The sequence below is a fragment of the Lissotriton vulgaris genome, chromosome 8 (assembly GCF_964263255.1).
Source record: "Lissotriton vulgaris chromosome 8, aLisVul1.2, whole genome shotgun sequence".
Classification (NCBI taxonomy): domain Eukaryota; kingdom Metazoa; phylum Chordata; class Amphibia; order Caudata; family Salamandridae; genus Lissotriton; species Lissotriton vulgaris.
This window is the reverse complement of record NC_141696.1, coordinates 623,033,561-623,055,921: the sequence shown is the minus strand read 5'-3', so window position 1 is coordinate 623,055,921 and position 22,361 is coordinate 623,033,561. Positions and strand designations below refer to the sequence as shown.

Genomic DNA, 22,361 nt, shown 5'->3' with positions numbered 1-22,361 from the left:
ATGGTGTTAAATCCTAGTAAAAATGCGGAGTGACTGGTGATTTAATGGCGGAGTGGTGGGAAAAGGCATGCTGTTCTGTGTGCGTAGGGAGAATTCTTAAAGAGAGTTGCGGCAAAGGCAAAATCGAGACAGTATATACGTGCAAATCATCGTCAAAAGGATGTGCAAGGGAAGGGATCATGCGGGCGTGCTGTGTTAACTGAAATGCTCGTGAGAGGAAGTTAAAAACAAGCGGGTCGTGGGTAGTAACTAATGGGTTGAACAATTAGCGGTTCGCGTTTAGCGTGTGTATTAAAGGGTGCGGCTCCATAAAGAAAGTGAATGCGTGCAGCTCGTCAGAGACGAGACTTACGTAAATGATATTAATCCCGTTTCAGATGGTCTGAAGAAAAATAAAGAATAATATTAACAGAGATCGTGCTATAATTGAAGCGTTCTCGAGTATCATCAGGGTAGTGGTTCGTACTTACTAGGGAGTGTAGACGCATCTGACTGTGCGAAGGATTCCTTGACATGGAGTATGCCCGGTGGAGTACGCGAACTCCGCGAAGTTAAAGCATAGTTCAAACAGAGGGACACGTGATGGGATGAACAGGAGATCGAAAGGGGACTGGGGGTGGCAGGTATGGGAAACGGTCATCCATCTTAAAAGGGGGGTTAGAGAAAGGGAAAAGTAAAAGGGTGAAGTGTGTTATAGTGGTGATAGGTGATTTGAACCATCATACACTACAAGCAGATGAGACAATTTGAGTCTAATTACATATACACCAACAGCAATTGGACTGACAACCTCAAGCTTTACACCAGATACATAGACAATCTTTTTTTCGTCTGGAAATATTCTCAAAAAAACTTAGAAATGGCTCTAATGGATCTAAATTCTAAAGATAACCGGATTGAACTCACTTGGAACATCAACAATCAGGAAATCACCTTTCTAGATGTTTTCATAAAAGTGACAAAAGATGGATTACAGACAGACCTCTTTCGAAAAACTACAGACCAAAATAACACCTTGCATCATAGTAGTTTTCATCAAAATTCGCTAAAAAGACATTTACCATTCAGCCAAATGCTGAGAATCAAATGGATAGTATCCGATCCAGGAAACAGCGCCTTTCAAATGCAAACCATGGCGAAAAGATTTTTGAGTAGAGGGTACCCCAAGGAAACCATCAATGAAGCCATCCAGAGAGTATCCACCATTCCTCGATCAGAAACCCTTAAGGGCTCATTTAAGAAAGACAACAAAAGAATGGTACTAGTGTCCAGATATTCCACATCCAGCAAAATATATAAGAACATTATCATGAAACACTGGTTTATTCTATCTTTGGAACCAGACTTTGGCGACCTATTCAAAGAAACGCCCATCTTTGCTTATACCCGCACAGCGAATCTCAAAGAGATCTTATCAAGACACACTACTGAACACCAAAGACACACTGGCACACGCCCATGTCATCATTGTAATAATTGCAACAACATCATTAAAGGGAACACCATCAATCATCCAATGAGAGGATTTGAGATAAAATTAAACCTTGATGCAACCTGTGATTCATCAAACCTCATCTACCTATTGAAATGCCCATGTGGCATGATATACATCGGAAAAACCACCAGGAATATTAAGACCCGCTTGAATGAGCACAAATCAAATATCAGAACTAAGGATGTTAAGTCCAATGTAGCCATCCACTTCACTGAAGCAAACCACAGCGTCGCACAACTCAAATTCCTTGTACTTGAAACTGTACCCAAGGTGGAAGGAAGAGACATTAACAAGACACTCCTACAGAGAGAGATTTCTTGGATATACAGGCTTCAAGCCATGAAGCCACACGGCCTGAATGACCGTTTAGAACTAAGTTGTTACCTGTAGTACCTGCGGGTACCCATGATACACATTGCGACTTTTTGTCTCATCTGCTTGTAGTGTATGATGGTTCACATCACCTATCACCACTATAACACACTTCACCCTTTTACTTTTCCCTTTCTCTAACCCCCCTTTTAAGATGGCCGACCGTTTCCCATACCTGCCACCCCCAGTCCCCTTTCGATCTCCTGTTCATCCCATCACGTGTCCCTCTGTTTGAACTACGCTTTAACTTCGCGGAGTTCGCGTACTCCACCGGGCTTACTCCATGTCAAGGAATCCTTCGCACAGTCAGATGCGTCTACACTCCCTAGTAAGTACGAACCACTACCCTGATGATACTCGAGAACGCTTCAATTATAGCACGATCTCCGTTAACATTATTCTTTATTTTTCTTCAGACCATCTGAAACTGAATTAATATCATTTACGTAAGTCTCGTCTCTGACGAGCTGCACGCATTCACTTTCTTTATGGAGCCGCTAAACGAGAACCGCTAATTGTTCAACCCATTAGTTACTACCCACGACCCGCTTGTTTTTAACTTCCTCTCGCGAGCATTTCAGTTAACACAGCACGCCCGCATGATCCCTTCCCTTGCACATCCTTTTGACGATGATTTGCACGTATATACTGTCTCTATTTTGCCGCAAGTCTCTTTAAGAATTCTCCCCACGCACACAGAACAGCATGCCTTTTCCCACCACTCCGCCATTAAATCACCAGTCACTCCGCATTTTTACTAGGATTTAACACCATTGTGAATGTTTGCAGTTATTGTTTTCATGATTATGTTTTATCACATATATACTGATAAGCGCTTGGTTCTGTTTCTTACAGCGCTCCTGTAAAAAGGACCTTGTGGTCCGAAATGCATCGGAGCACCTTATGATTAATCCCTTGTGCCAAAAGAAATACTTTTTGGATACTATGAACGTTGAATTATAATTTGTAAAGAAAGCAACTAAACAATGGATCTTTGAAATTAAAAAGATATCCTTCATTTGAATTTACCGGAGTCTGTTGTATTTTCGCAACGAACCACCAAAGTGTGCCCAACTGCAGGGATGCGTTTACACTCAAAGTAACGCACTCAACCCTCTCTATTAATGTCCCATTAATATAGTGTGATTTTGTTTTTATATTCTTTTTACCACAGGACATAACCAAAGTTTTACTCAGGTTAATTTTTAAATGTTTTTCCGTAATAAAACTAGTAAAATTATCCATTAGAATTTGTAAGCCGTTTGCTGTCCTTGAAATGAGGACAGCATCATCGGCGTAAATAATAGGGGTGTAGGCCGTTTGCCGACCGTAAGAACGTCTGCCCCTAAATTCTGTAGTAAAGAGTCAACACCATTAATATAAAGCGAAAACAAAAGAGGCGCAAGAGTACAGCCCTGTCTTATCCCACATGTGATACTAAAGTGCTTCGTGCATTCCCCATATTTCCCATAACGTATCTTCGCAGACAGACGTGCGTAGATTTGAGATAAGAAACTAATATTATCCTCGGGGGCACTCAATCCCTACCATCGTCTCCCATAACTTTGAATTATTCACCAAGTCAAATGCGCTTGACAAATCTACAAAGCAAAGGTGAAGGGAGCCCTCTCTTGCAAGAGTGTATTTTCCTATTATTAGTTCTAAATTCAAACACTATGTAAACATATGAAAGTTCCACAATTATGGATGAGGCCAGGGGCCACGCAAACCATATACTAAACAAGTGGTATAAGTATCACTAATCGAACAGTGGTCAGGCCTAGGGCCTGGGGAATCGCTGGGACTAATCGGGACTAGCAATGCTGAAGTCGGGAAAAGCCCGCGGGAATCGGGCGCAGCGCTGAAAGCACACACATGCACCAATGCAAAGTCAATGGTGCGTAAAAGTTACCGAGTTACTCTTTTAAGAGTCTTCTGACTGGACTAGAAGTACAAAACTTTAGACTTAGACACTAGAGGTGTATACCACTTACCACTATAGGAGCACCGGCGTTCAAGAGTTACCTCACCCACAGGAAGCGGGTGCACAGGTGCGAAGTCGTGTCGGCTTTCGTCATGTAGATCTATGGAGCTTGGAGATAATGATGCTGCAGGCAGCCAGAAGAGAAGTGTCCGGTGCGATCCAAGGGTGGATCGAAGATGTAGAGTACCTGAAAGCAGAGGGGACAGAGTCTGGGTCACTCAGCAGTGACCAGGGTGGAACCAGGAAGGAACCAGGCAATGTCGGGCGCAATCAGGTGGTTGTCCTGAAGCTTGTCTCCGCTGCCACGTGGACTCAGGGGCACCGAGGATGTCTAGGAGTGGATCACGAGCTGTCCCACAAAGGCGCTCGCTGCCGGCGGTGTCGGCTTCCGGATTGGAGTGAACAAACCTTGGCAAGCGCAACCCACTCAGAATTCGAAGATAGCTTCTTACTCGAACCAGCAAGGTCAGAGCAGGTGCTCCTTTTCAGGGGAGCGAGGGCCAGTCCAGAGCAACCGGACTGTCTGAGCAAATTCAAAGGTTTGTCAGTACTGGGGCCACTAGCCAACGGGCAAACGACCGGACCAATGCGTCAAGCAGAAAGATGCAGAAGGGCCCCACGCAGCACTCGGAGAGTGTGGAGGGGTGAGCTGTGGTGCAAAAGCTGCTTGGGGCTGGGGCTTCTCAAACCCCAATGCACAGCATCGAGGGAGCCTTGGGAGCTGCATGGTCAGCACTTTGTAGTTTTTCCAAGATGGCCAGCCCCACGCTTCAGGTCACCTCCACGGGTCTCAGACTTGCTGGGACTGTGGATCGGGCTGTTGGAAGGCAGGAAGACTGAGTCTTGTTGATTTCTGTTGCTTGAGTTCCGGCGGGAACTGCAACAAAGCAAATGGTGAGGCGCTGGATGGTGCCTGTTTGCACAGGGTGGTCACTCCTTGACCACAAGGGAGATTCTTCAGTCTTCCGTGTCGAGAGGGATGTCAAAGGGTCCAGAGTTTTGTTTCATAAGTTTCAGTCAGGATAATCAGCGTGCACTAGCCCTGCTCCCACCTTTATTCCAAATCTGTGGGCTGGATCACCTGCTAGGTCCCTCCTATGGGTGGGACCCAGGAAGGGGGTGGTTACACCCCTTTCCCTTTGTCCAGTTTCGTGCCAGAGCTGGGACTGGAGGGTCCCAGCACCTGTTTGAACTGGACTATGCATGGGACACTTGTGTGCCCCAGGCAGTGTCTAGTTTAATTCAGCCCACCCTGCCCCAATCCACTATCTCCTGTCTGGGGAGGTGTAGCACCTCCCTGCGACAGGAAACCTTTCGTCCAGGCCTCCCCTGCCAAGTTTCGGTCAGCAGTAGGAGGGCAGACTTGTGTCTGTGGCAGCAGCATCCATTTTGTGATGCTGAGGCTCTGGTTAGGATTAACCGTGTTTTAGCAAAGTAATATGTCTTCTCCCTCTAGAAGTTTGGAATGCTACCCCCGTCGCCAGGACTGGTGAGGGGGTAGTATTCCAAAGCGTATGACACCTTACACAACATGTTTTGATAAAGCCAAACAATAGTTAGCAAGTAACCGCGAGGATTATAATGCACTTAAGAGTATATGGTATGGCAATATCCCGGAACAGCTAAGGTAGTTGGTCCCGACAGCTGCAGGCAGGCTCAGCTCATGCTAGAGCACCATCTCACATAAAACCAAGCACTCTGCCTCCAGGATTGTTAAGGCCTGCCATAAGAGTGACTTATAGGTACATATGTGCCCAGATGTAGGTTTAGATATAGGTATACTATATCTAAGCAAGGGGTGATTACACCACCTTGCCCCAGCTGAGTGATCAGCCAGTTGTGTCAATTTGGATAGCCAGCCACGGGTGGCAAAAGATATGCTGCAGCCCCTGGTAGGCCTTGGATGCACCTATGCCCTGGGCACCTATAGTGCACTGTACAGGGGCTGATAAGGTGACCCAAGCCAATTTAGTTATGCACCTTGGGTACATGGATTCCGTTTTAAAGAGAGAGCAGATAGCCTGGGGCCCTGATTAGCAGGGAACCAGGCCAACTAAGTCGAAAACCAGCTAAACACAAGGCAAAAAAATCTGGGGTAACCATAGTCAGGTATCCACCTTCCTACATATGCTATTTGAGGAATTATCTAAGCAGGTTGTAATATGATGATTAATGTTTTGTAAGATCCTATTTGTAAAAACTTCTGGATTAACTCCTGCCCATTTAATTGAAATCCCATTTTCACCCTGTGTTTCAATGTCCTCAGTGTGAATGCATGCTACAGATTTAGGGGAGAGTTTAGCTTTACCTGGCATACTGTGTTACTGTCTCGCCTTTCAGTTTAAAAATATACGCTGTCTACTTGCTAGCCCCACAGATAACAACTGGGGGAGTACCCTAAATGCAATGGTCAATCAAGAGAGGGGGGGCTGGATTTTCTGTATAAGTTTGGGGCTCCCAGGTTCTTTAAGAAAGTCCGCTTAAAGGTGATTAGATCGGCACTTAATACTTGGCATACTCTCAAAGCAAGGTGGGGGATAAAATAATATTCCAACTTTGCCCCAATTTGGGACTCCCCGGGGCTTCCTGCTTGTTTGAAAGATAGCTTGGCTGTTCCAATCGAGCGCGCAGGAACTCTGATATGGTCTGATTTCATTTTTTTCAGACGGAGTTCACCCCTGGGAGGTTCTACAAGCAAAGATTGGGGATTCCTTTTCCTGATTAAAGTTTATACAACTTTGCTCATGGTATGCGGCATGGAAGACAAACATAGGCAGGAATTGGGAGGTGGAACATAAGCTCCAAAACCCAACTCCCATTAAAAAGGAAGTTGGGATATGGTATAGGAGCCTACTTGATAGGGAGGATATTGAGCTTCCTTCACCACACCTAGTTTGAAATTCATCTATATTAGAAAATAGTTCTTTAGAGCTTTATGTTTTCTCTCTTAAAAACCTATATAAGGTTGTTACGTCTGACTCCCTGAAGAAGAAACATTTTTTTACTATCAATAGGTTGTACTATACGCCCAAACAAATCACAAAGTTTGCCTCAGATCCACCCCCTCGATGCCCTAAATGTGGTTTGATAGAAGCAGATGATCTCCACATGTTCTTTGAGTGCATTCAGCTGAAGGGCTATTGGCAGAATGTGGAGCTTGCACTGATGGGAATTTTTAATTTTAAGGTCAATCTCGATCCAGCTCTAGTCATATTTGGTATAAGTGCTGATCTTGTAAATCGTATATCTAGCCTACAAACGGGTCTATTTCTATGTTTGATTTTGGTAGACCGAAGGGAAATTTGTAAATTATGGAAACACCCTGCTTCCCCTTCTTATGAGAAGTGGTCTCGGGCTGCACTGAATATGGCGAGATTGGACCAAAGGGAGGGCAACATCTGGCTACCTTTGGTATGTTGGGGCATGAAATTGCGGCTGGTTTAAGATGGTCCTATGATTACAACAAGCCTCGTACAAAAAGAAGCTGGCCTGGTGGGCCCAACAGTGAATGCAGGAACATGGACCCAGGGTGCGTAGGATCGATGGGGTCTATTGTGTTACAATTGCAGACGCTTACGGTGGTATGACGACTTAAAGGGGAGAGTTTAAGGTTATTAACAGGGGATGATGGTCACTGATCAATACAATGATCAATACCTGAAGATGATCTGGCTCCTTCAAAGGTGTAAATAATACCCCTATCCTCACCTTCAATCCCTTGTCTCGCCTTCTCTGTAACTTTCAAATTATACTTAAACATAACAAGATTTATACTCTCCCCATAATTATTGTGTGGAAAATGTAAGGAGGCACCACCTAATTCCTCTTCATAACCGCATTGAATCCCCGATATAAGATTACATGGTTCAATATTAAAGTATCCCGCCCAAATTAAGAAACAATCCGGACCTACACTCTTCATGAAGTCCGTCAGCTCCTCACCTAAGTGTGTGACAACCTAATTTCTTGAAGCATTAAAAATGTGTTTATAAAAGTTGATCACTATAATGTTCTGTAATCCCTTTGCTGAAAAAGATAAAAACTGGAAATTTGGCGTCTTAGTATAGAATCTTTTTCAAGATCGGCCTAGAAGATAATGATATAAGTGTTGCTAGGCCCTCACTTGCCTTACCTGCCTTTGAGGGAATAGCATTTATTGAAATTGTCTTGAACCCGTTTACGAAGAAATCATCTGTGAGCCAAGTCTCTTGTATTAGAACCACATCACAGTGTTGAATGCTTTTGAGCCAATTAGCGTCCCGCAGTTTGCTCCTTGCCCCGGCCACATTCCATGTCATTATATAATAATAGTTCCTGCTGTGAATAGCTGGAAGGATTTAAATCAGCCGTCATAATAGGCCTTTTTATATGTATAGGGATGCATGTCTCCATATCTAAAGGGATTTCATTCCCGCTGGTGTTATTGGTAATATTAACATTACCAACGTTGGCTTCAACCTGATCCGTACAAACTGTTTCTTCCAATAAAGATATCTTTGGTTTAACAGCCCATTCGTCCTCCGCCAGATATTTCTGATACACTATGTATGGGTGCAGTCGATCCACCTCACTGCTCCTCCTAAGTGAATCAAACCTATTTGGCATAGTTGGTATATTAAAGTATGATTGGCTAATAGGCCTGGCTTGAGCTCGCCAAAAAGGTATGTCTGTACGAGGTTTATAGAAATAGCCCAATGGTAGCGTAACAATGTGATCTATATTATATTCAGGTTGCCAAACATGGTTAGCAGCAAGTTCCTCTAGTAATAGACCTACCACTCAAGGGCGGCGGAAGTTTACAATTACACAGTCCCCATCGCCCGTTTTTGCTGATTTGCCCACCCATCTAACTCGTCTGACCATAATAATATCAGATGCTAGGCACCTAATGCTACAAGAAGTATTTGCCTTAAACCAGTGAATCGCCCTGTTTTTTAAGGAATCCCAAGTTTCAGTTATATTACCGGATAGTTTAGGTACGTTCTTCAAAATAATCACGTATGGGGTTGCTTGAGGGGGTAAATCTAAGAACACATCCTGTTCCAATCACAATTGGGTTTGGCCATTTATCTTCCTGTTGCCATGTACTCTATTACCCCCTAAAATTGATGTATGCAAAGCCTGTGCTTCCTCAACACGTGTATCAATACGTTGTACGGGACAAGCCCTTTCCTGATTCTCCATATTAGTCGTTTTTTTAGGCCCAGCTTGTGTATCACATCTATTTTGATCATTTGGATTCAATAGCCTATTTGACAGTTGGAGAGTATTTACCACATCCAATTACTTAGCAATATACTTTTGCACTGTTTTTATTTCTAATAAGACCCGCCTCTCAATACAATCGATCTTCCCATGCATTTTTTTAAAATAGATTATCTATAGTCCATTTGTCATTCATTAAGTCCACATGCTTCATTCCTAAACCAACCCCGACAATTTTGCTGGGCTTTCCCTTTTGATGGGCTATTTTTGATGGACTTTGCCTCCTTGGTGCCTGGCTGTGTTTGCTTTTTTTTTGCACGGGGTGAGTCTGCTTCTAAAATATAAGAAGCGACAGTAACTTCAAGGGGAATAGTTGACACACAGGGCCCTTGTACATGCAATTCATCACTTCCAACTAGTTTTGGGGCATCAACATTTGTAGTACTAGCGGCTGCCAGCTGTTCTACTAGAACAATCTCGTTGTTAATGATACCCATTGCACTTTTCAAGTAGGTTGTAATTGGTGCAGTGCTCTCCACAGTCTTGTTCTTACATATCGCTGGCTTTCACTTCCCCATGCTATATCACGGATTTACAAAGCAGGTTGACAATGAATTAAGGCAAGAGATAACTTTTAAAATGCTTTGCATCCTTCCGCTTATCCAGATAGCGATGTTTAACTTTATCCTCTGCAACAACCACATAGGTAGTAAATAGAAGGGGAGTGGCCCAGCCCGGCCTCGCTCGGTCTTGAACGGGCTCAAACAGAGCATACGCGTCCCGCAGAGCAGGTGCCGTGAGGGTTAATGTAGCCTCCCCACAGTGCGGGCAATGAAGAAGAGGCTCCTGGGACTTGGAGTCCCTTGCAGGTCACAAAGTTCCTGGCGCCACCAGCAGCAGGGATGCGGCTCCGGCGGAGCTGGTGCCACGAGCGTTAATGTAGCCTCCCCACAGGTGCGGGCAATGAAGAAGGGGCTCCTGGGACTTGGAGTCCTTTGCAGGTCACAAAGTTCCTGGCGCCACCAGCAGCAGCTCTCCGGCTCTCGCGAAGCGGGTGCCGCAATCATTCATGTAGCCTCCCCACAGGTTTGGGCTTGCAGGTCACAAAGTTCCTGGCGCCACCAGCAGCAGCAATGGTAGTCATTTATGCTGGTAGGGTTGATAATTTTTCTATTATTGGCAGTCGCGAACGGCATGGCTCGCAGGAAGGTCGCTTGCAGAGGTGGGGCCGCGTGGGGAGGGAGGTTGTGGGGGAGGTCATGCGGGGGGGTTGTTTAATAAAAATGTTTAAAATTAAACTTACTTTTAGGCCGGGTCCAGACAGGAATTGGAAGCAGGCAGCCAGGCTTCCTCCCCTAGGCTAGCCACAATGCTGCATGCAGGGTTGTGATTAGTCAGGATGGCGCCCAGTAAAGGGCTTCTGTGATGAGCATGTTCGCCATGCAGGCTGCATTGCAACCTGCATGGAGAAGGGCAAAGTGTGCATGACTGGTTTGGGCGGCCTGAGAGGGCCGATCAAATCAGTCCATTCAGGAGTGGGCACAGCACTCCTCCCCTGCGCTGCTCAAAGAGCCGAGCAGCCCCGCCCACCTGACCACAATACAAACATTAAATGGTAATAACTAAAAGAGTTATTACCATTTTATGTTTCTGATTCTGATTCTCGCACTGCGAGAAAGCAGTGGGGCGACGCTCCTCCGCCAAAGCGGAGGAGCCAGCACTGGTTATTGGTCTGTAGGCGGAGAGATCTTGCTTTCATTTCATTTGAACTAAATATTCAGCTCTGCTGATTACATTATTTAGGGAGTCTAGTTTATTGCCAATCCTTGTTATTAAATCGTCAATCAATTGTAGTATGGAAATTTTCACTCCAAGCTTGTCTAGGTGTAGGAGTGCAGTATTAGCCATAGCATCAAGTGTTCGGTTGATGTTTACGATTCCAGCCATTTGGAGCATAATTGCTCTCTGCTGTTCCACTATGCCGGCTGGCTGCTCGAATACCTGGTGATGATTAAAGCATGAGCTTGAGAAGTCCGAGCACCAACTAGACAGGGAGCAGCTTTCTTGATGAACCTTTTCTGACAATGCCTCCCTGGCATTTCGTCCAGGCTGCGTTTCCAAATATGCCAGCGCAGCTATTGGGGAGTCGGCTTGAGAGGCAAGGTTTGATCTTTCACTAACGTTAAGGTTATCTGGCCCCCTTGTTTATGGTTGGTTGTTTTTGTTTCTGTACTCTGGTGTTACATCCACCCTCTTCTCTTTTATCTTTTTAATTCATATCTTCTCCTGTGACTACTGTCTCTTTATGTTGGGCTAGGAGAGTGTAGGGGGGACCCACCTGAAGGGACTTGGGGGCCAACTCACGTCTCAGTGGGCAGGGGAGCTACCTAGATCCCTGCTAAAGCTCCTATTTTCCTTCTTGATGTTTAGATTGCCTTTAATCACTTGTACCTTTGGACTTAGCGGTATCACTCTGCTAGGTGGCTGGCCGATCCATCCCTGTTAGATTCCTCCTCCCTGGGCCCTGGGACTTTACCCCTTAGGGTTGGGTAAGATCCCCAATGCTGGACCCTCCTTTTCGGCAAGGTGGATTTTAAGTTCTGAGGTGTTGAGGTTGCCATTCGGTTCACATTTGGCTACTGGGTTGAGTTGAATGTGGCGCACTAGTCCATATTGTGTCTGGTGGGCCCGTCATCTGGCCCCAGTATAACCTGTTTTGTGCACCAGGATTGGGTTTGTCTGTGCTGAAAATGATGATTCAGGATTGATGCCCTGCGCAAAAATTACCTCGGATATCTTTCTTTGGTTTTCCTTGTTGCTGGTAAGCCTCTACACTGGGTTCTTCGCTGGTCAGAGGAATATCCTCCTTGCACATGGCCAAACCCTAGTTAATGTTTTCCTTGATAGCTCCTTGGAGATTTCTGGGCCCTTGCTTACTGATGTACAAGAGCTTCTCTTTTTGGCATTTTGCAGATTTGTGAGGTCTTCAGTGGGCCGATGTGCTGCTGCAGGTCTGCATTTGTTGGTGTGGCTAAGTGAAGCTTGAGGTTTTCTCTTCGAGCCTGCCTTTAGGCTTCCTAGCGAGAATGCACCACACCACCCCTCCACCAGACTTTCCTTGCTACGGGGTTGGAGGTGGCATGAGCATGCAGAAACAAAGGCCGCAGAGTGCCAGGTGTCGTGCTACTTTTCACCTTGCTTGATGGTGATTGTTGATCAGGACTGAAATGCCACCCACCGCACTTACTTCGTTGGGGCTGGAGGGGTCGAGCTCTGGCCGGACTCCGACACCACTGCTTCTGCTACTCCGTGCACCGGAAACACACCACACCACAGCACAGGTGCAGTGCAGGAATGTTTCAGGAATAGAAACCAAGTAGAGATAAGCAAAAGAACGAATTGTTTGACACAGATGTGTTTAATGTAATAAACCCGCTCAGTGTGCCTGATGCCTTCACAGGCAAACTCGACTGAATACAGGGTTCCCCCTCGATGAAGAGAAGACACATACAGCCTGGGGCAATCCCAGGTTAACATGTAATGAATTTCCCATAATGTGGAAAGTCTTTGTATCATACTACAGAGCATGTGGTGGCTGGCCTGCATGGGCTCTATTTAGTTGCCTGATCCCCGCTACACAGGAGGTGTTTTTGTTTTTGTTTTTTCTTTTAGAGTTCTGTATAGAGCGAACTAGACCCAAAGATATCAGGTATCGAGTGCTTAACGTGAGCACCAGTTTTGTTACAGATAGATATATTTATTTTTGTTAGGCACGGGTAGATTAAGTGATTTACCCAGAATCACAGGATGTTGAGCGTTGTTGCTGAGACTCAAACCGATTCCTCAGCTTCGAGGTTGACGGCTCTAGCTGTAAGTCTACATACTCTCCCCATTGCATTTCTTTATTGCATTTAGCATCTGTACGTGGGTACTAGCCACTCTTTCTGTATCCCTAGACAAACCTCAGGATTGACACACAGCGGGGGTCCCCTCTCAGTCTTTTTTCTAAGGATTTTATATGCATGATGTTGTAGTGTGCGCTCTAGCTTCCCGTCGCTGTACGTGTGACGCAACACGTCACGACGGGAAGCGGTGATGACTGCACATGCGCGAACGGCGGTTTGCGCTCCAGAGTGCCCGGAGCGTTAACGCTGCTATACGCTCGGCGCTCTTTCTGCTAATATATTTACATATATTAAACCAGCCAAATTACAATAAGTCCTGGGTCCTAGTCTTCATTTAAGTGGAGGACACTACTCTACGGTGGCGACGAGGAGTGGGATCTCCCACAAACACCCTCCTCAACAGGAAAAGTCGAGGAGAGAGGGAAGGAAGACCAGGGGACATCACGGACTCAAGCTGGTACCTTGTCCAGTGCAAACCTAAGGCTGGAGGAGCAGAAGGAGCGTGGCAGAGGTGTGCAAGAGAGGGCGACACTCAACCAGTGCCCCAGAGCCAGAAGGCATGAAAGACCGGCAAATAAAGCAAGGTAGGAGGGCAGCAGTGCCCTGCTAAGGCCCTGGCGGAAGGAGGAAACAGTGGATTAGGGGGAGGAAGAGAACCCCGTCCCGACACCGAGCAAGAGGAGAGCACCAGTGCGCCAGGTAGCCATAGGAACCGGGGAGAAAACGCCAGCGCGCCTGGCAGCCCCAGAAATCAAAGGGAAGAACCAGAGCGACAGGCAAAAATGAGCACCCAAGCGACCTCGCTCACAGTGCTGATCCCATTTCTGCCCAAACCAGGTAAACCCCAGATGAAGTGGGAGGACTGGAAGGAGTACTTCAAAAACTACCTTGAAGCATTAGAAGATGAAAGCGGGGAAGAGTCCTCGAGTGCGAGGAGAAAACGAATACTGCTGCATAACCTGGGCCCTGAGGGAATCAGAGTGTTCAAGAACATAGAGCCAGCACCCCGGCAAGCGCCTGACGATGATGTGTACAAACATGCCCTGGAAGACCTGGACACACACTTTCGCCCGGCAGTATGTGTTTCCGTCCATCGCTTCAACTTTCAACAGAGAAAACAAGGTGAAGGAGAACCCATTGACGACTACGTTGCAGCTTTAAGGAGGCTACTGGTTACATGCAAGTATGGAACACTCCAAGATGACTTTATAAAGGATCAGATCGTGATGCACACCACCAATAAGGCTGTACAGGACAAGTTGTGGGCACACGGCGAAGCGACACTAAAGGAGGTAATTGCGATGGTGAAGAAAGCGGAGCTTTCGAAACGTTGTGCTGAGGCGGCGAAAAGAAAGAATGTGCAGAGAGTGATGTCAACAAGGTGGATGAGGCAGAAGCATCAGGAAGAAACAAAATGGCACCAGGAGAGAGCAGAGGAACCAGCAAATGGACGGGAAAACCAGGGCAAGCAGGGAAGCAAGTAGGGAACAGCAAAACCGCATGCTACAGGTGCGGAAGTACAAACCACGCGGCCCAAGACAAGTGATGCCCGGCTTTCCGCGCCAAATGCATGTACTGCGGCCTGATGGGCCATTACGAAAAGTTGTGTCGGCGGAAAGGGAAGAAGTCGATGGTGAGGTTCATTGCACAAACTCAACCAGAAGTGGAAACGGAGGAGGTATCGGATGAGACGATCGGGTGCTATGCATCGAAGAATAAGTGATGGGAATTGACAACAAGCGCTCTGATGAACCGCGTGCAGACATGCTGATCGGGGGAGTGAAGATAAGAATTGCAATAGACTCGGGGTCCCTGTATACCATAGTCCAGAGGTCGGTGTGGGAAGAAGAGTTTAAGCCCATTCTGGGTTCCAAAATGGAGCCACCAGACATACTTCCGATCTCGTACACGGAAGACCCCATTCCCATGGTAGGCTACCGGAGCCTGAAATTCGAATTCAGGGGGAGATCTGCAGTGTGCAAACTGTACGTAGCAGAGAAAGGCCCCTCTGTACTAGGATGGCGAGTTCAGGGAAATCCTGGATTCAAACTGGATCCGGGAGGTGCGGAACAAGTGTTGCTGACGGTCTGCAGTAAATGGCCAGACGTGGAGAAAGTGAGAAGAGACTTCCCCAAAGTGTTCGGGGGGAAGGTAGGCAAATTGGAGAAGTTCATGCACAAGATAGTACTAAAAGAGAACTCCCAGCCGCTGTCCCACAAGGTCCGTAACATACCCACAGCAGTAAAAGAAGCGGTACGACTCGAACTGCACAGACTGGAGGAACAAGGAAACATCGAACCTATTGACAGTTCGGAGTGGTTGGCGCCCCTAGTGGTTGCCAGAAAACCTAACGGCAAGGTGCGTTTGTGCGTGGACCTGTGCGAGTTGAACAAGTGCCTCGTTGTGGAAATATTTCCCTTGCCAAGGATCGAAGAAATGTTAGCCAAAACGCGAGGGGTCAAGTGGTTTTCCACTGTGGATCTCACGTCCGCCTATCATCAAATAGACTTGCACCCATCCAGCCGGAGATTCACATTGTTCATCACGCCCTACGGATGCTATAGGTTTCGCAGGATTCCCTTTGGGCTAGCATTCGCCGCAGCGGTGTTCCAGAAACTAATGCACCGCCTGTTCAAGGATGTCGATTGCATCCAGTACTTCCAAGGCGACATCCTGGTCATGGGGATGGACCAGGAGGACCATGACAGGAAACTAAACAAAGTACTGGGTGTGCTACAGGAGAAAGGCCTGACGGCGGAATGGGAAAAGTGTAAACAGGGCATGACAACTGTCACGTACCTTGGGCACGAAATAGGCGAACAAGGAATCACCCCCAAGAAAGGAAATGTAAAGGCCATTTGCGATGTCTGAGCTCCAATCAACAAAGAGGAAGTGAGGTCATTCCTAGGCATGGCAGAGTACTATAGCAGGTTCGTCCAGCACTTTGCCACGAAAACTCACAAACTGAGGCAGCTGGTCAGGGAAAAGACGGCGTTCCAGTGGGACAAGGAAGCGCAAAAGGAATTTGAAGAGTTGAAAATGAACATCAGCCTAGCTGTGCCGCTACACGGGCACGATCCCACAGGACAGACGATCTTGACTATGGATGCCAGCGAAAAGGGGCTTGGAGCAGTACTGGCGCAGGAGAGAGGAGATCACACAGTGGAAATCCTGAGTTTTGCGTCCAGAGCGTTATCCTCCACGGAACAAAAGTTTAGCGTAATTGAGAAAGAAATGCTAGCTGTAACATGGGCCATGGAGAAGTTCTGACAGTTCCTGTGGGGAACGAGATTCCGTTTGCAGACCGACCACAAACCACTGGTCAAGGTGCTAACCTCGAGTGGACACGACACGGCCACTCCACGCATAGCCAAGATGACCCTTAAGCTTTTAGACTACAGGTATGACCTAGTATACATTCCTGGCACGTGTAATAAAGTTGCAGATTATCTCAGCAGGGCCGCGGCCATAGAAGAGGCACCTAATTCTGAGTTGGAGAATGAGGAGATGGTAGCTGTGATGGAGGACACGGAAAGGGCTATCAGCAGGCAGGAGTGGGCAAAAGCTTATGAAGAAGATGAAGACTTGCAGGAAGTCAAAGACTGCCTCATTAAAGGGTGGCCAGAAAAGAAGAGACTGAGGGAAATGATCAGAACATTTTTTGAGGTGCGAGAAGAATTATCAGTGAGAGATTCCGCCATCTTCTTGTATCGAGGGGACAAAGTAGTTCCCCCAAAATCATTGGTTGCAACCCTCCTGTGTCAGCTACATGAAGGTCACTTAGGCATCGTCAAAACCAAGGGGAGAGTGAAACAAATGTATTGGTGGCCGGGAATGGATATCCAAGTGGAGAGACACGTAAGAGACTGCGCACAGTGCCAGACAAAACATTGAAACCATTAAGGCCAGCATTAGGTAGATTTGAACGCCCATGCAATCCATGGGAAGATGTGTCAGTCGACATTCTGGGTCCAGTGTTGGATAACCAAGGGACAGCGAAGTACTTGTGCGTTATGGTGGACAAATATTCGAAGTGGCCGGAAGTTCATGTGCAAGAGAAAATGGAGTCAGACACAGTGATAAAGTTCCTCACATCTGTGTTCCTAAGAGAGGGGATTCCGAGAACTATCCTGACAGACAATGGCCCACCGTTCACATCGGAGAAATGGATCAGGTACACAGAGAGAAATGGAATCAAATCCAAGCATACTTCAGTGTACCACCCTGCGAGCAATGGACTGGTAGAAAGGTTCAACCGGGTCCTCATGGGGTCCATCCAAGCTGCCATAATGAAGGGCAAGGACTGGGAAGCAGAAATCCAGAGCATGATGTGGGCATACAGGATCACACCCACTTCGACTGGCTACAGCCCCTTCCAAATCTTAAGGGGTAGGCACCCCTTTACTAAGGACAATGTGATTTGGAGAGAAAAAAACCGTCACCAGCAAATGGTCCCCGGCAGTAGTCCAGCATAACCTGGAGAAGGCGCAGAAAGTGTACACTGAGCACTACAACCGGAGAAGGAATGTGAGAGAAGCAGATCTGGAAAGAGGAGAATGGGTGAGGGTAAAGTTGTCAGTAGTGAAAAAGAAAGGAGAAAGTAAGTACAGCCCGCCCCTACAAGTGGAAGAAGTGTATGATCGACCGGTGTTACTCAGTGACGGGAAGGTGTGGTCCCAAGATCGTATGGCGAAGATAAACAAAATCGTAAGATGGCCTGCAGAAGAAAGAAGCAATCACTCAGTCCTTACACAAGAGGATAGGGTGGAAGGTGCGGCTGCAGGAGATGACGACCAAGAAAGTGAAGGAGAACAAGTAAGGAGAGAAGATCCAGAAATACTGAGTGGGAGAGAGACAATAGCCGAAAGGGGTGTCACGCCCCAGAGAGGTGAACCAGGTATGCAGAGAGATGCAGCGGTGAGTCATGCACCAGAAGGAGCCCGTGAAGTCACCTCCCCAGTAAGATGCACATGTGCAGGAAGAAGGGTGTTCAGACCTACACGCTTTAGAGACTTTATATTGGAAGACTTTTGAACTTAAGAACTCAGTTATTGTGTGTATGAAAAAAGGGAGATATGTAGTGTGCGCTCTAGCTTCCCATCGCTGTACGTGTGACGCAACACGTCACGACGGGAAGCGGTGATGACTGCGCATGCGCGAACGGGGGTTCGCGCTCCAGAGTGCCCGGAGCGTTAACGCTGCTATACGCTCGGCGCTCTTTCTGCAAATATATTTACATATATTAAACCAGCCAAATTACAAGAAGTCCTGGGTCCTAGTCTTCATTTAAGTGGAGCACACTACTCTACAGATGTGTGTGTTTTTCTTTAGGTCTGTCATTATTATGTCTATATTTGCATGGTCTGTTTCAACAGTTTTGAAATGCACTCTGCACCATTTGTGATATCTTTGTTAAATATGGACACTTAAGCATGCACATAAATCATGACATGTGTTAGTTAATCTTTTAATATTATTTTCTATTCATTAGAGTTTTTTTTATTTGTGCTATTTGTGGGAAGTTAGTTAGAGGAGCTGTGCATCTGAAGATGTGGTAGCCTTCTAAAACACAACTCATGCATGGTACTGTCGCAGCCTGCTAGCTGTTAGGCATGTAAGAAATATATTGGAATGGGTTTAATTAAAAAAGCACAACGTGAAACCAAATTTGCAGCTAGGTTTTCTAAAAATATATATAGATGGTACTCTGAGGTGATTACAAGGACAATATGAAAGGCGTAGTCCTCGGAGAGGGTACCCTGCCTTCATGTCCCCACTTTGACATATTGCGCAAATGAGGTAACTCTCCGATTTATCAATAAAGATGATACATTTCTGGACACTGTGAGGGGGCAAAAACAAGATTGTCAGCCATGTGCTCTACTCTTTTTAATGCATTGTTTCGTGTCCATTTAAGAAAACCCCACTTAATTGACTATTTTGTCGTGTGTGTTTGTCAGCAAACGGCTTGTTCTGCTGCCTTTGGCCTTTCCTTTTTTGCTGCAGGCTCATATTTCAAAACCTTCAGTAATGACACACACAGTTATAGACCACGCAATGGGTTTTGCAGTTATAATGTATCCATATTTTGTACACCATGGTACACCCGCTTCTCAGCCACATGGATCTGAACGAAGGATTACTGCCCCCTATATGCAATATGAACAGGTTCAGGAACACAGGGACTGGTTTTATTTTGAGAAACCAGAGGCAATGCTGACTGGTTGGTAGCTTGAGGAGAATGATTAGCCGAGTATGTGGTAGAAGAAGACAAGTTATTGCAGGAAAACAATATACTTTGGATTCCTTGATCATGAGACCTGAGTGAGAGTGAGGGAGAAAATGCAATGCTGGGGTATGTTAGCGTGACTAGGGTGACACTTGGGTAAGTATATAATGAGGCTGAGCTAAGCGGGCAAGGAGCTACTGATAATGTCGGCATCTTGCACCTACGCTGCTTCGTTGGGTAAGGTAACTTTAATTCAGATATGTCTTATCCCATTACTCTCTAGAGATTGGAGTTCCAGCACTCATATCCACTTTACGTCACTCTGGTTGCTCCTTCTGAGGATGTGTTGTAGCATTGTGAGCCTTTTGAGAATGCTCTTCCATGCAACCAAATGCTTCATTATGCTCAGCTCTCAAGGGCATTGTTTTTCAGCACCAGAGTGTTATTTATTTATTTTAATTATATTGTGTTTTACATCCACTAACTGTGAGTTGTTCGCCTTGCTTGGATTCCAAATCCAGATGCCGCCACCTTTTTTTAAATTTCCTTGAATAAAGCTGTGAAACTGAGCACTACAGGCCATTCTGTGACCAGCAATACAGGTATTCTAATCCTGTTTCATTACACCCCGTAGATATATTATTACCTGGTCTTCATTAAATCACTATGAGACGGCAGTAATGGCTGAAATACAAATCCCCAAGAAGAACCAGTTCAATGTCAGACAGCAGGGCCCAGTGTATGCGTTCCCTAATTATTAATTTAATGCCAGCTACACATCTGCATTTGTCATAACACCTAATGCTCTTCGTACATCCTCCACCATTTTGTAAAGGTACCTTTAATAAATGTCAGTTGGTTACTTTTGAGGCCATATTGGGATCGTGGCATTTGAATTGTATAAATTTTCTCCCTGAGGGTGAGATGATCTTTTGGAAGATTCGTTTCTGATATCGTAAGGGCTGAAGGCTGCCCACTCAGCAAAGTGTCACAAGGCTCAGTCTTTGAGATTTCTTAGGCACACTGTATACAGGTTGGATGGAGACTCTGTTAATGAGGCACCCTTCGCCTTGCCGATCGGATCTCTTGTTTTTGCGACCATGCCACTAGGTGAGTAAATGGGATGGCGACTATCTTGTTTCGTGGGCAATAGTGTTTCTCTTTTCTCCTTTAATGGTCTCATACAAAGAACACTGTGTTTTCTGATGACTTAAACAGTAATTTAGCATTGTGTTTTATTGCTTTTTAGCTGCTGGCTTGCTGCACTGAACGAAGATCAAAAATTTGATGTAAACAGACCGATGCTCTGGGCATTCCTCTTGCCCATTGGACTCATCCTCATCTTCAATATTATTATCTTTCTGTCCATTTCTATTCTCGTGATATGCACTGACAAAAACAAACCGCAAAGGTAAAGAAAGTAATGAAACCAAAGTAACTAAAATCAATTTTGTGGCAAAAAGGTAAAGGTAGTTTGCTTTAACTTAAATGTTGTTTTGCAAGGGGATAAACAAAGTAAGGCTATATACTCTGTCTCACTTTGCATCACCATAGAGCATGGGAGTCCTATTTATGGCCAGGGAAGTCATAGCCCTCTAGATTATCTGGAGTGATTGGCTATGTGAATGATTCAGCCTCAATCAAATTCATTGTACCTTTATCTTTCTTGACGCTGTCTCCTACTGTCTTTGTAGTTCAGGCCCTGTAGTCTGGCTGGCATTTTACAGTTCTCCCTTCGGCTTTATATACTGTGCCCTAAAACAGACAAATGAGTTGTTTTTTTATATGTAGGGTACTTGACATGTTGATAAATAAGCAGCAATTGTGTGTATATGTGTATGGGTGTGTGTGTGTGTGTATATATGTATATATATATATATATATATATATATATATATATATATATATATATATATATATATATATATATATATATATATATATATATAAATATACAAGACCATGAGCAAGACTTACAGCAGGTGCTCCAGCTTCGTGAGAGTGAAACTTATGATTTAATGTTCGCTCCAAAGTAACTTGCTGAGCACTCACGGGGTACTCAGCAAGTTCCTTTGGAGCAAACACATACATATATATTGACTGAAAAAAAACAGAGGTTTCAGGGACTTTCTAGTTCACTGGACGTTTCACTCAAACAAAACCAGAGAAATTAGACAGTTATAGTTAGTTGAGCTAAATATGACTCGCGCTACTGCAATGCACTGCTAATATCACATATTACATCACTCATGACATGGTCAGTGATATCACTGATGACATTATCCATTTACTGTGTGTTTCTGTAAAGTTTATATATATATATATATTTATATTACCTACTGGCTATCGCCAGTAGGTATATATAGTTAGGATTTTTTCCCTATGGGATTTCTGAAAATTCTATGTCTAATAACTTTGGCGTTTGTGGACGGAATCGGCTGAAATTTTCAGGAAAATGGCACATTTTGTTTCTGAGCAGCCCCTGAAAATTTGGTGGGGTTTCGTCAAGGGGGGGCTGAGAAAAAAGGGGGGTCCCAAAACGCGTTTTTTACATTGAGTTTTCCATAGGGCGGTTGGCCTCACTTTTAGCTCGAACGGCTGAATGGATTTGCACGAAACTTGGCAAAATTGTAGGGACTGGTAGCCCGATGTGCCTTTGCTAGGTCTCAATATATGTGCTTCAGTGGATTTTGAGAAATTAACGTTTAAATCAAGATATATATCTGTAACAGCGCTCCGGGCAGCGATCCGGTCCGCTTACTTTTCGCGTTTCGGAACTGCGCGCAGAAAGCTGATTGGCTCTCCGGTGTCTGTCAACATTCTAAACAGTCCGGAGCGGCCGCCATCTTGTCTCTCGGTAGGATCGAGAGAGAAGAAGAGGTGAAAAACGAAAGGGGAATTTAATGAAAGGGGGCAAGGTATCCCCCTCTTGACCCCCTAGGAATGTTGTTGGGGTTATTAAAGGGTCCCGTGGGGAAAAGGAAAAAAAAAAGATTTTTCACGGTAGAAGCGCTTCACGGGCCGCGAACTGGGCCGCAAACTGGTAGCGAAACGGGAATTCGCCATTTTGTGCTTCGTTAATTAAATTACTAGGTATAAGGGGGTGCGGGAGACGTATCCTAATCCCCTATGTTTCCTGAGGGTGGCTGAGGAGGCTGATATATGTTGATA

General features: G+C 45.6%; 1 protein-coding gene across 3 annotated transcripts in view; it reads left to right on the top strand.

Moving 5' to 3' along the window:
• ADGRG7 (adhesion G protein-coupled receptor G7) overlaps positions 1-22,361 on the top strand; it is a 1,328,771-nt gene that overhangs the window by 1,032,027 nt on the left and 274,383 nt on the right. For 2 of the 3 annotated variants that reach the window (XM_086934503.1, XM_086934506.1), the window contains exon 14: positions 20,440-20,601. The exons of the other annotated variant lie outside the window; for it this stretch is intronic. In XM_086934503.1, coding sequence (XP_086790629.1) covers positions 20,440-20,601 — 162 coding nt within the window. The remainder of the gene's footprint in view (positions 1-20,439; positions 20,602-22,361) is intronic. 3 annotated transcript variants of the gene reach the window in all.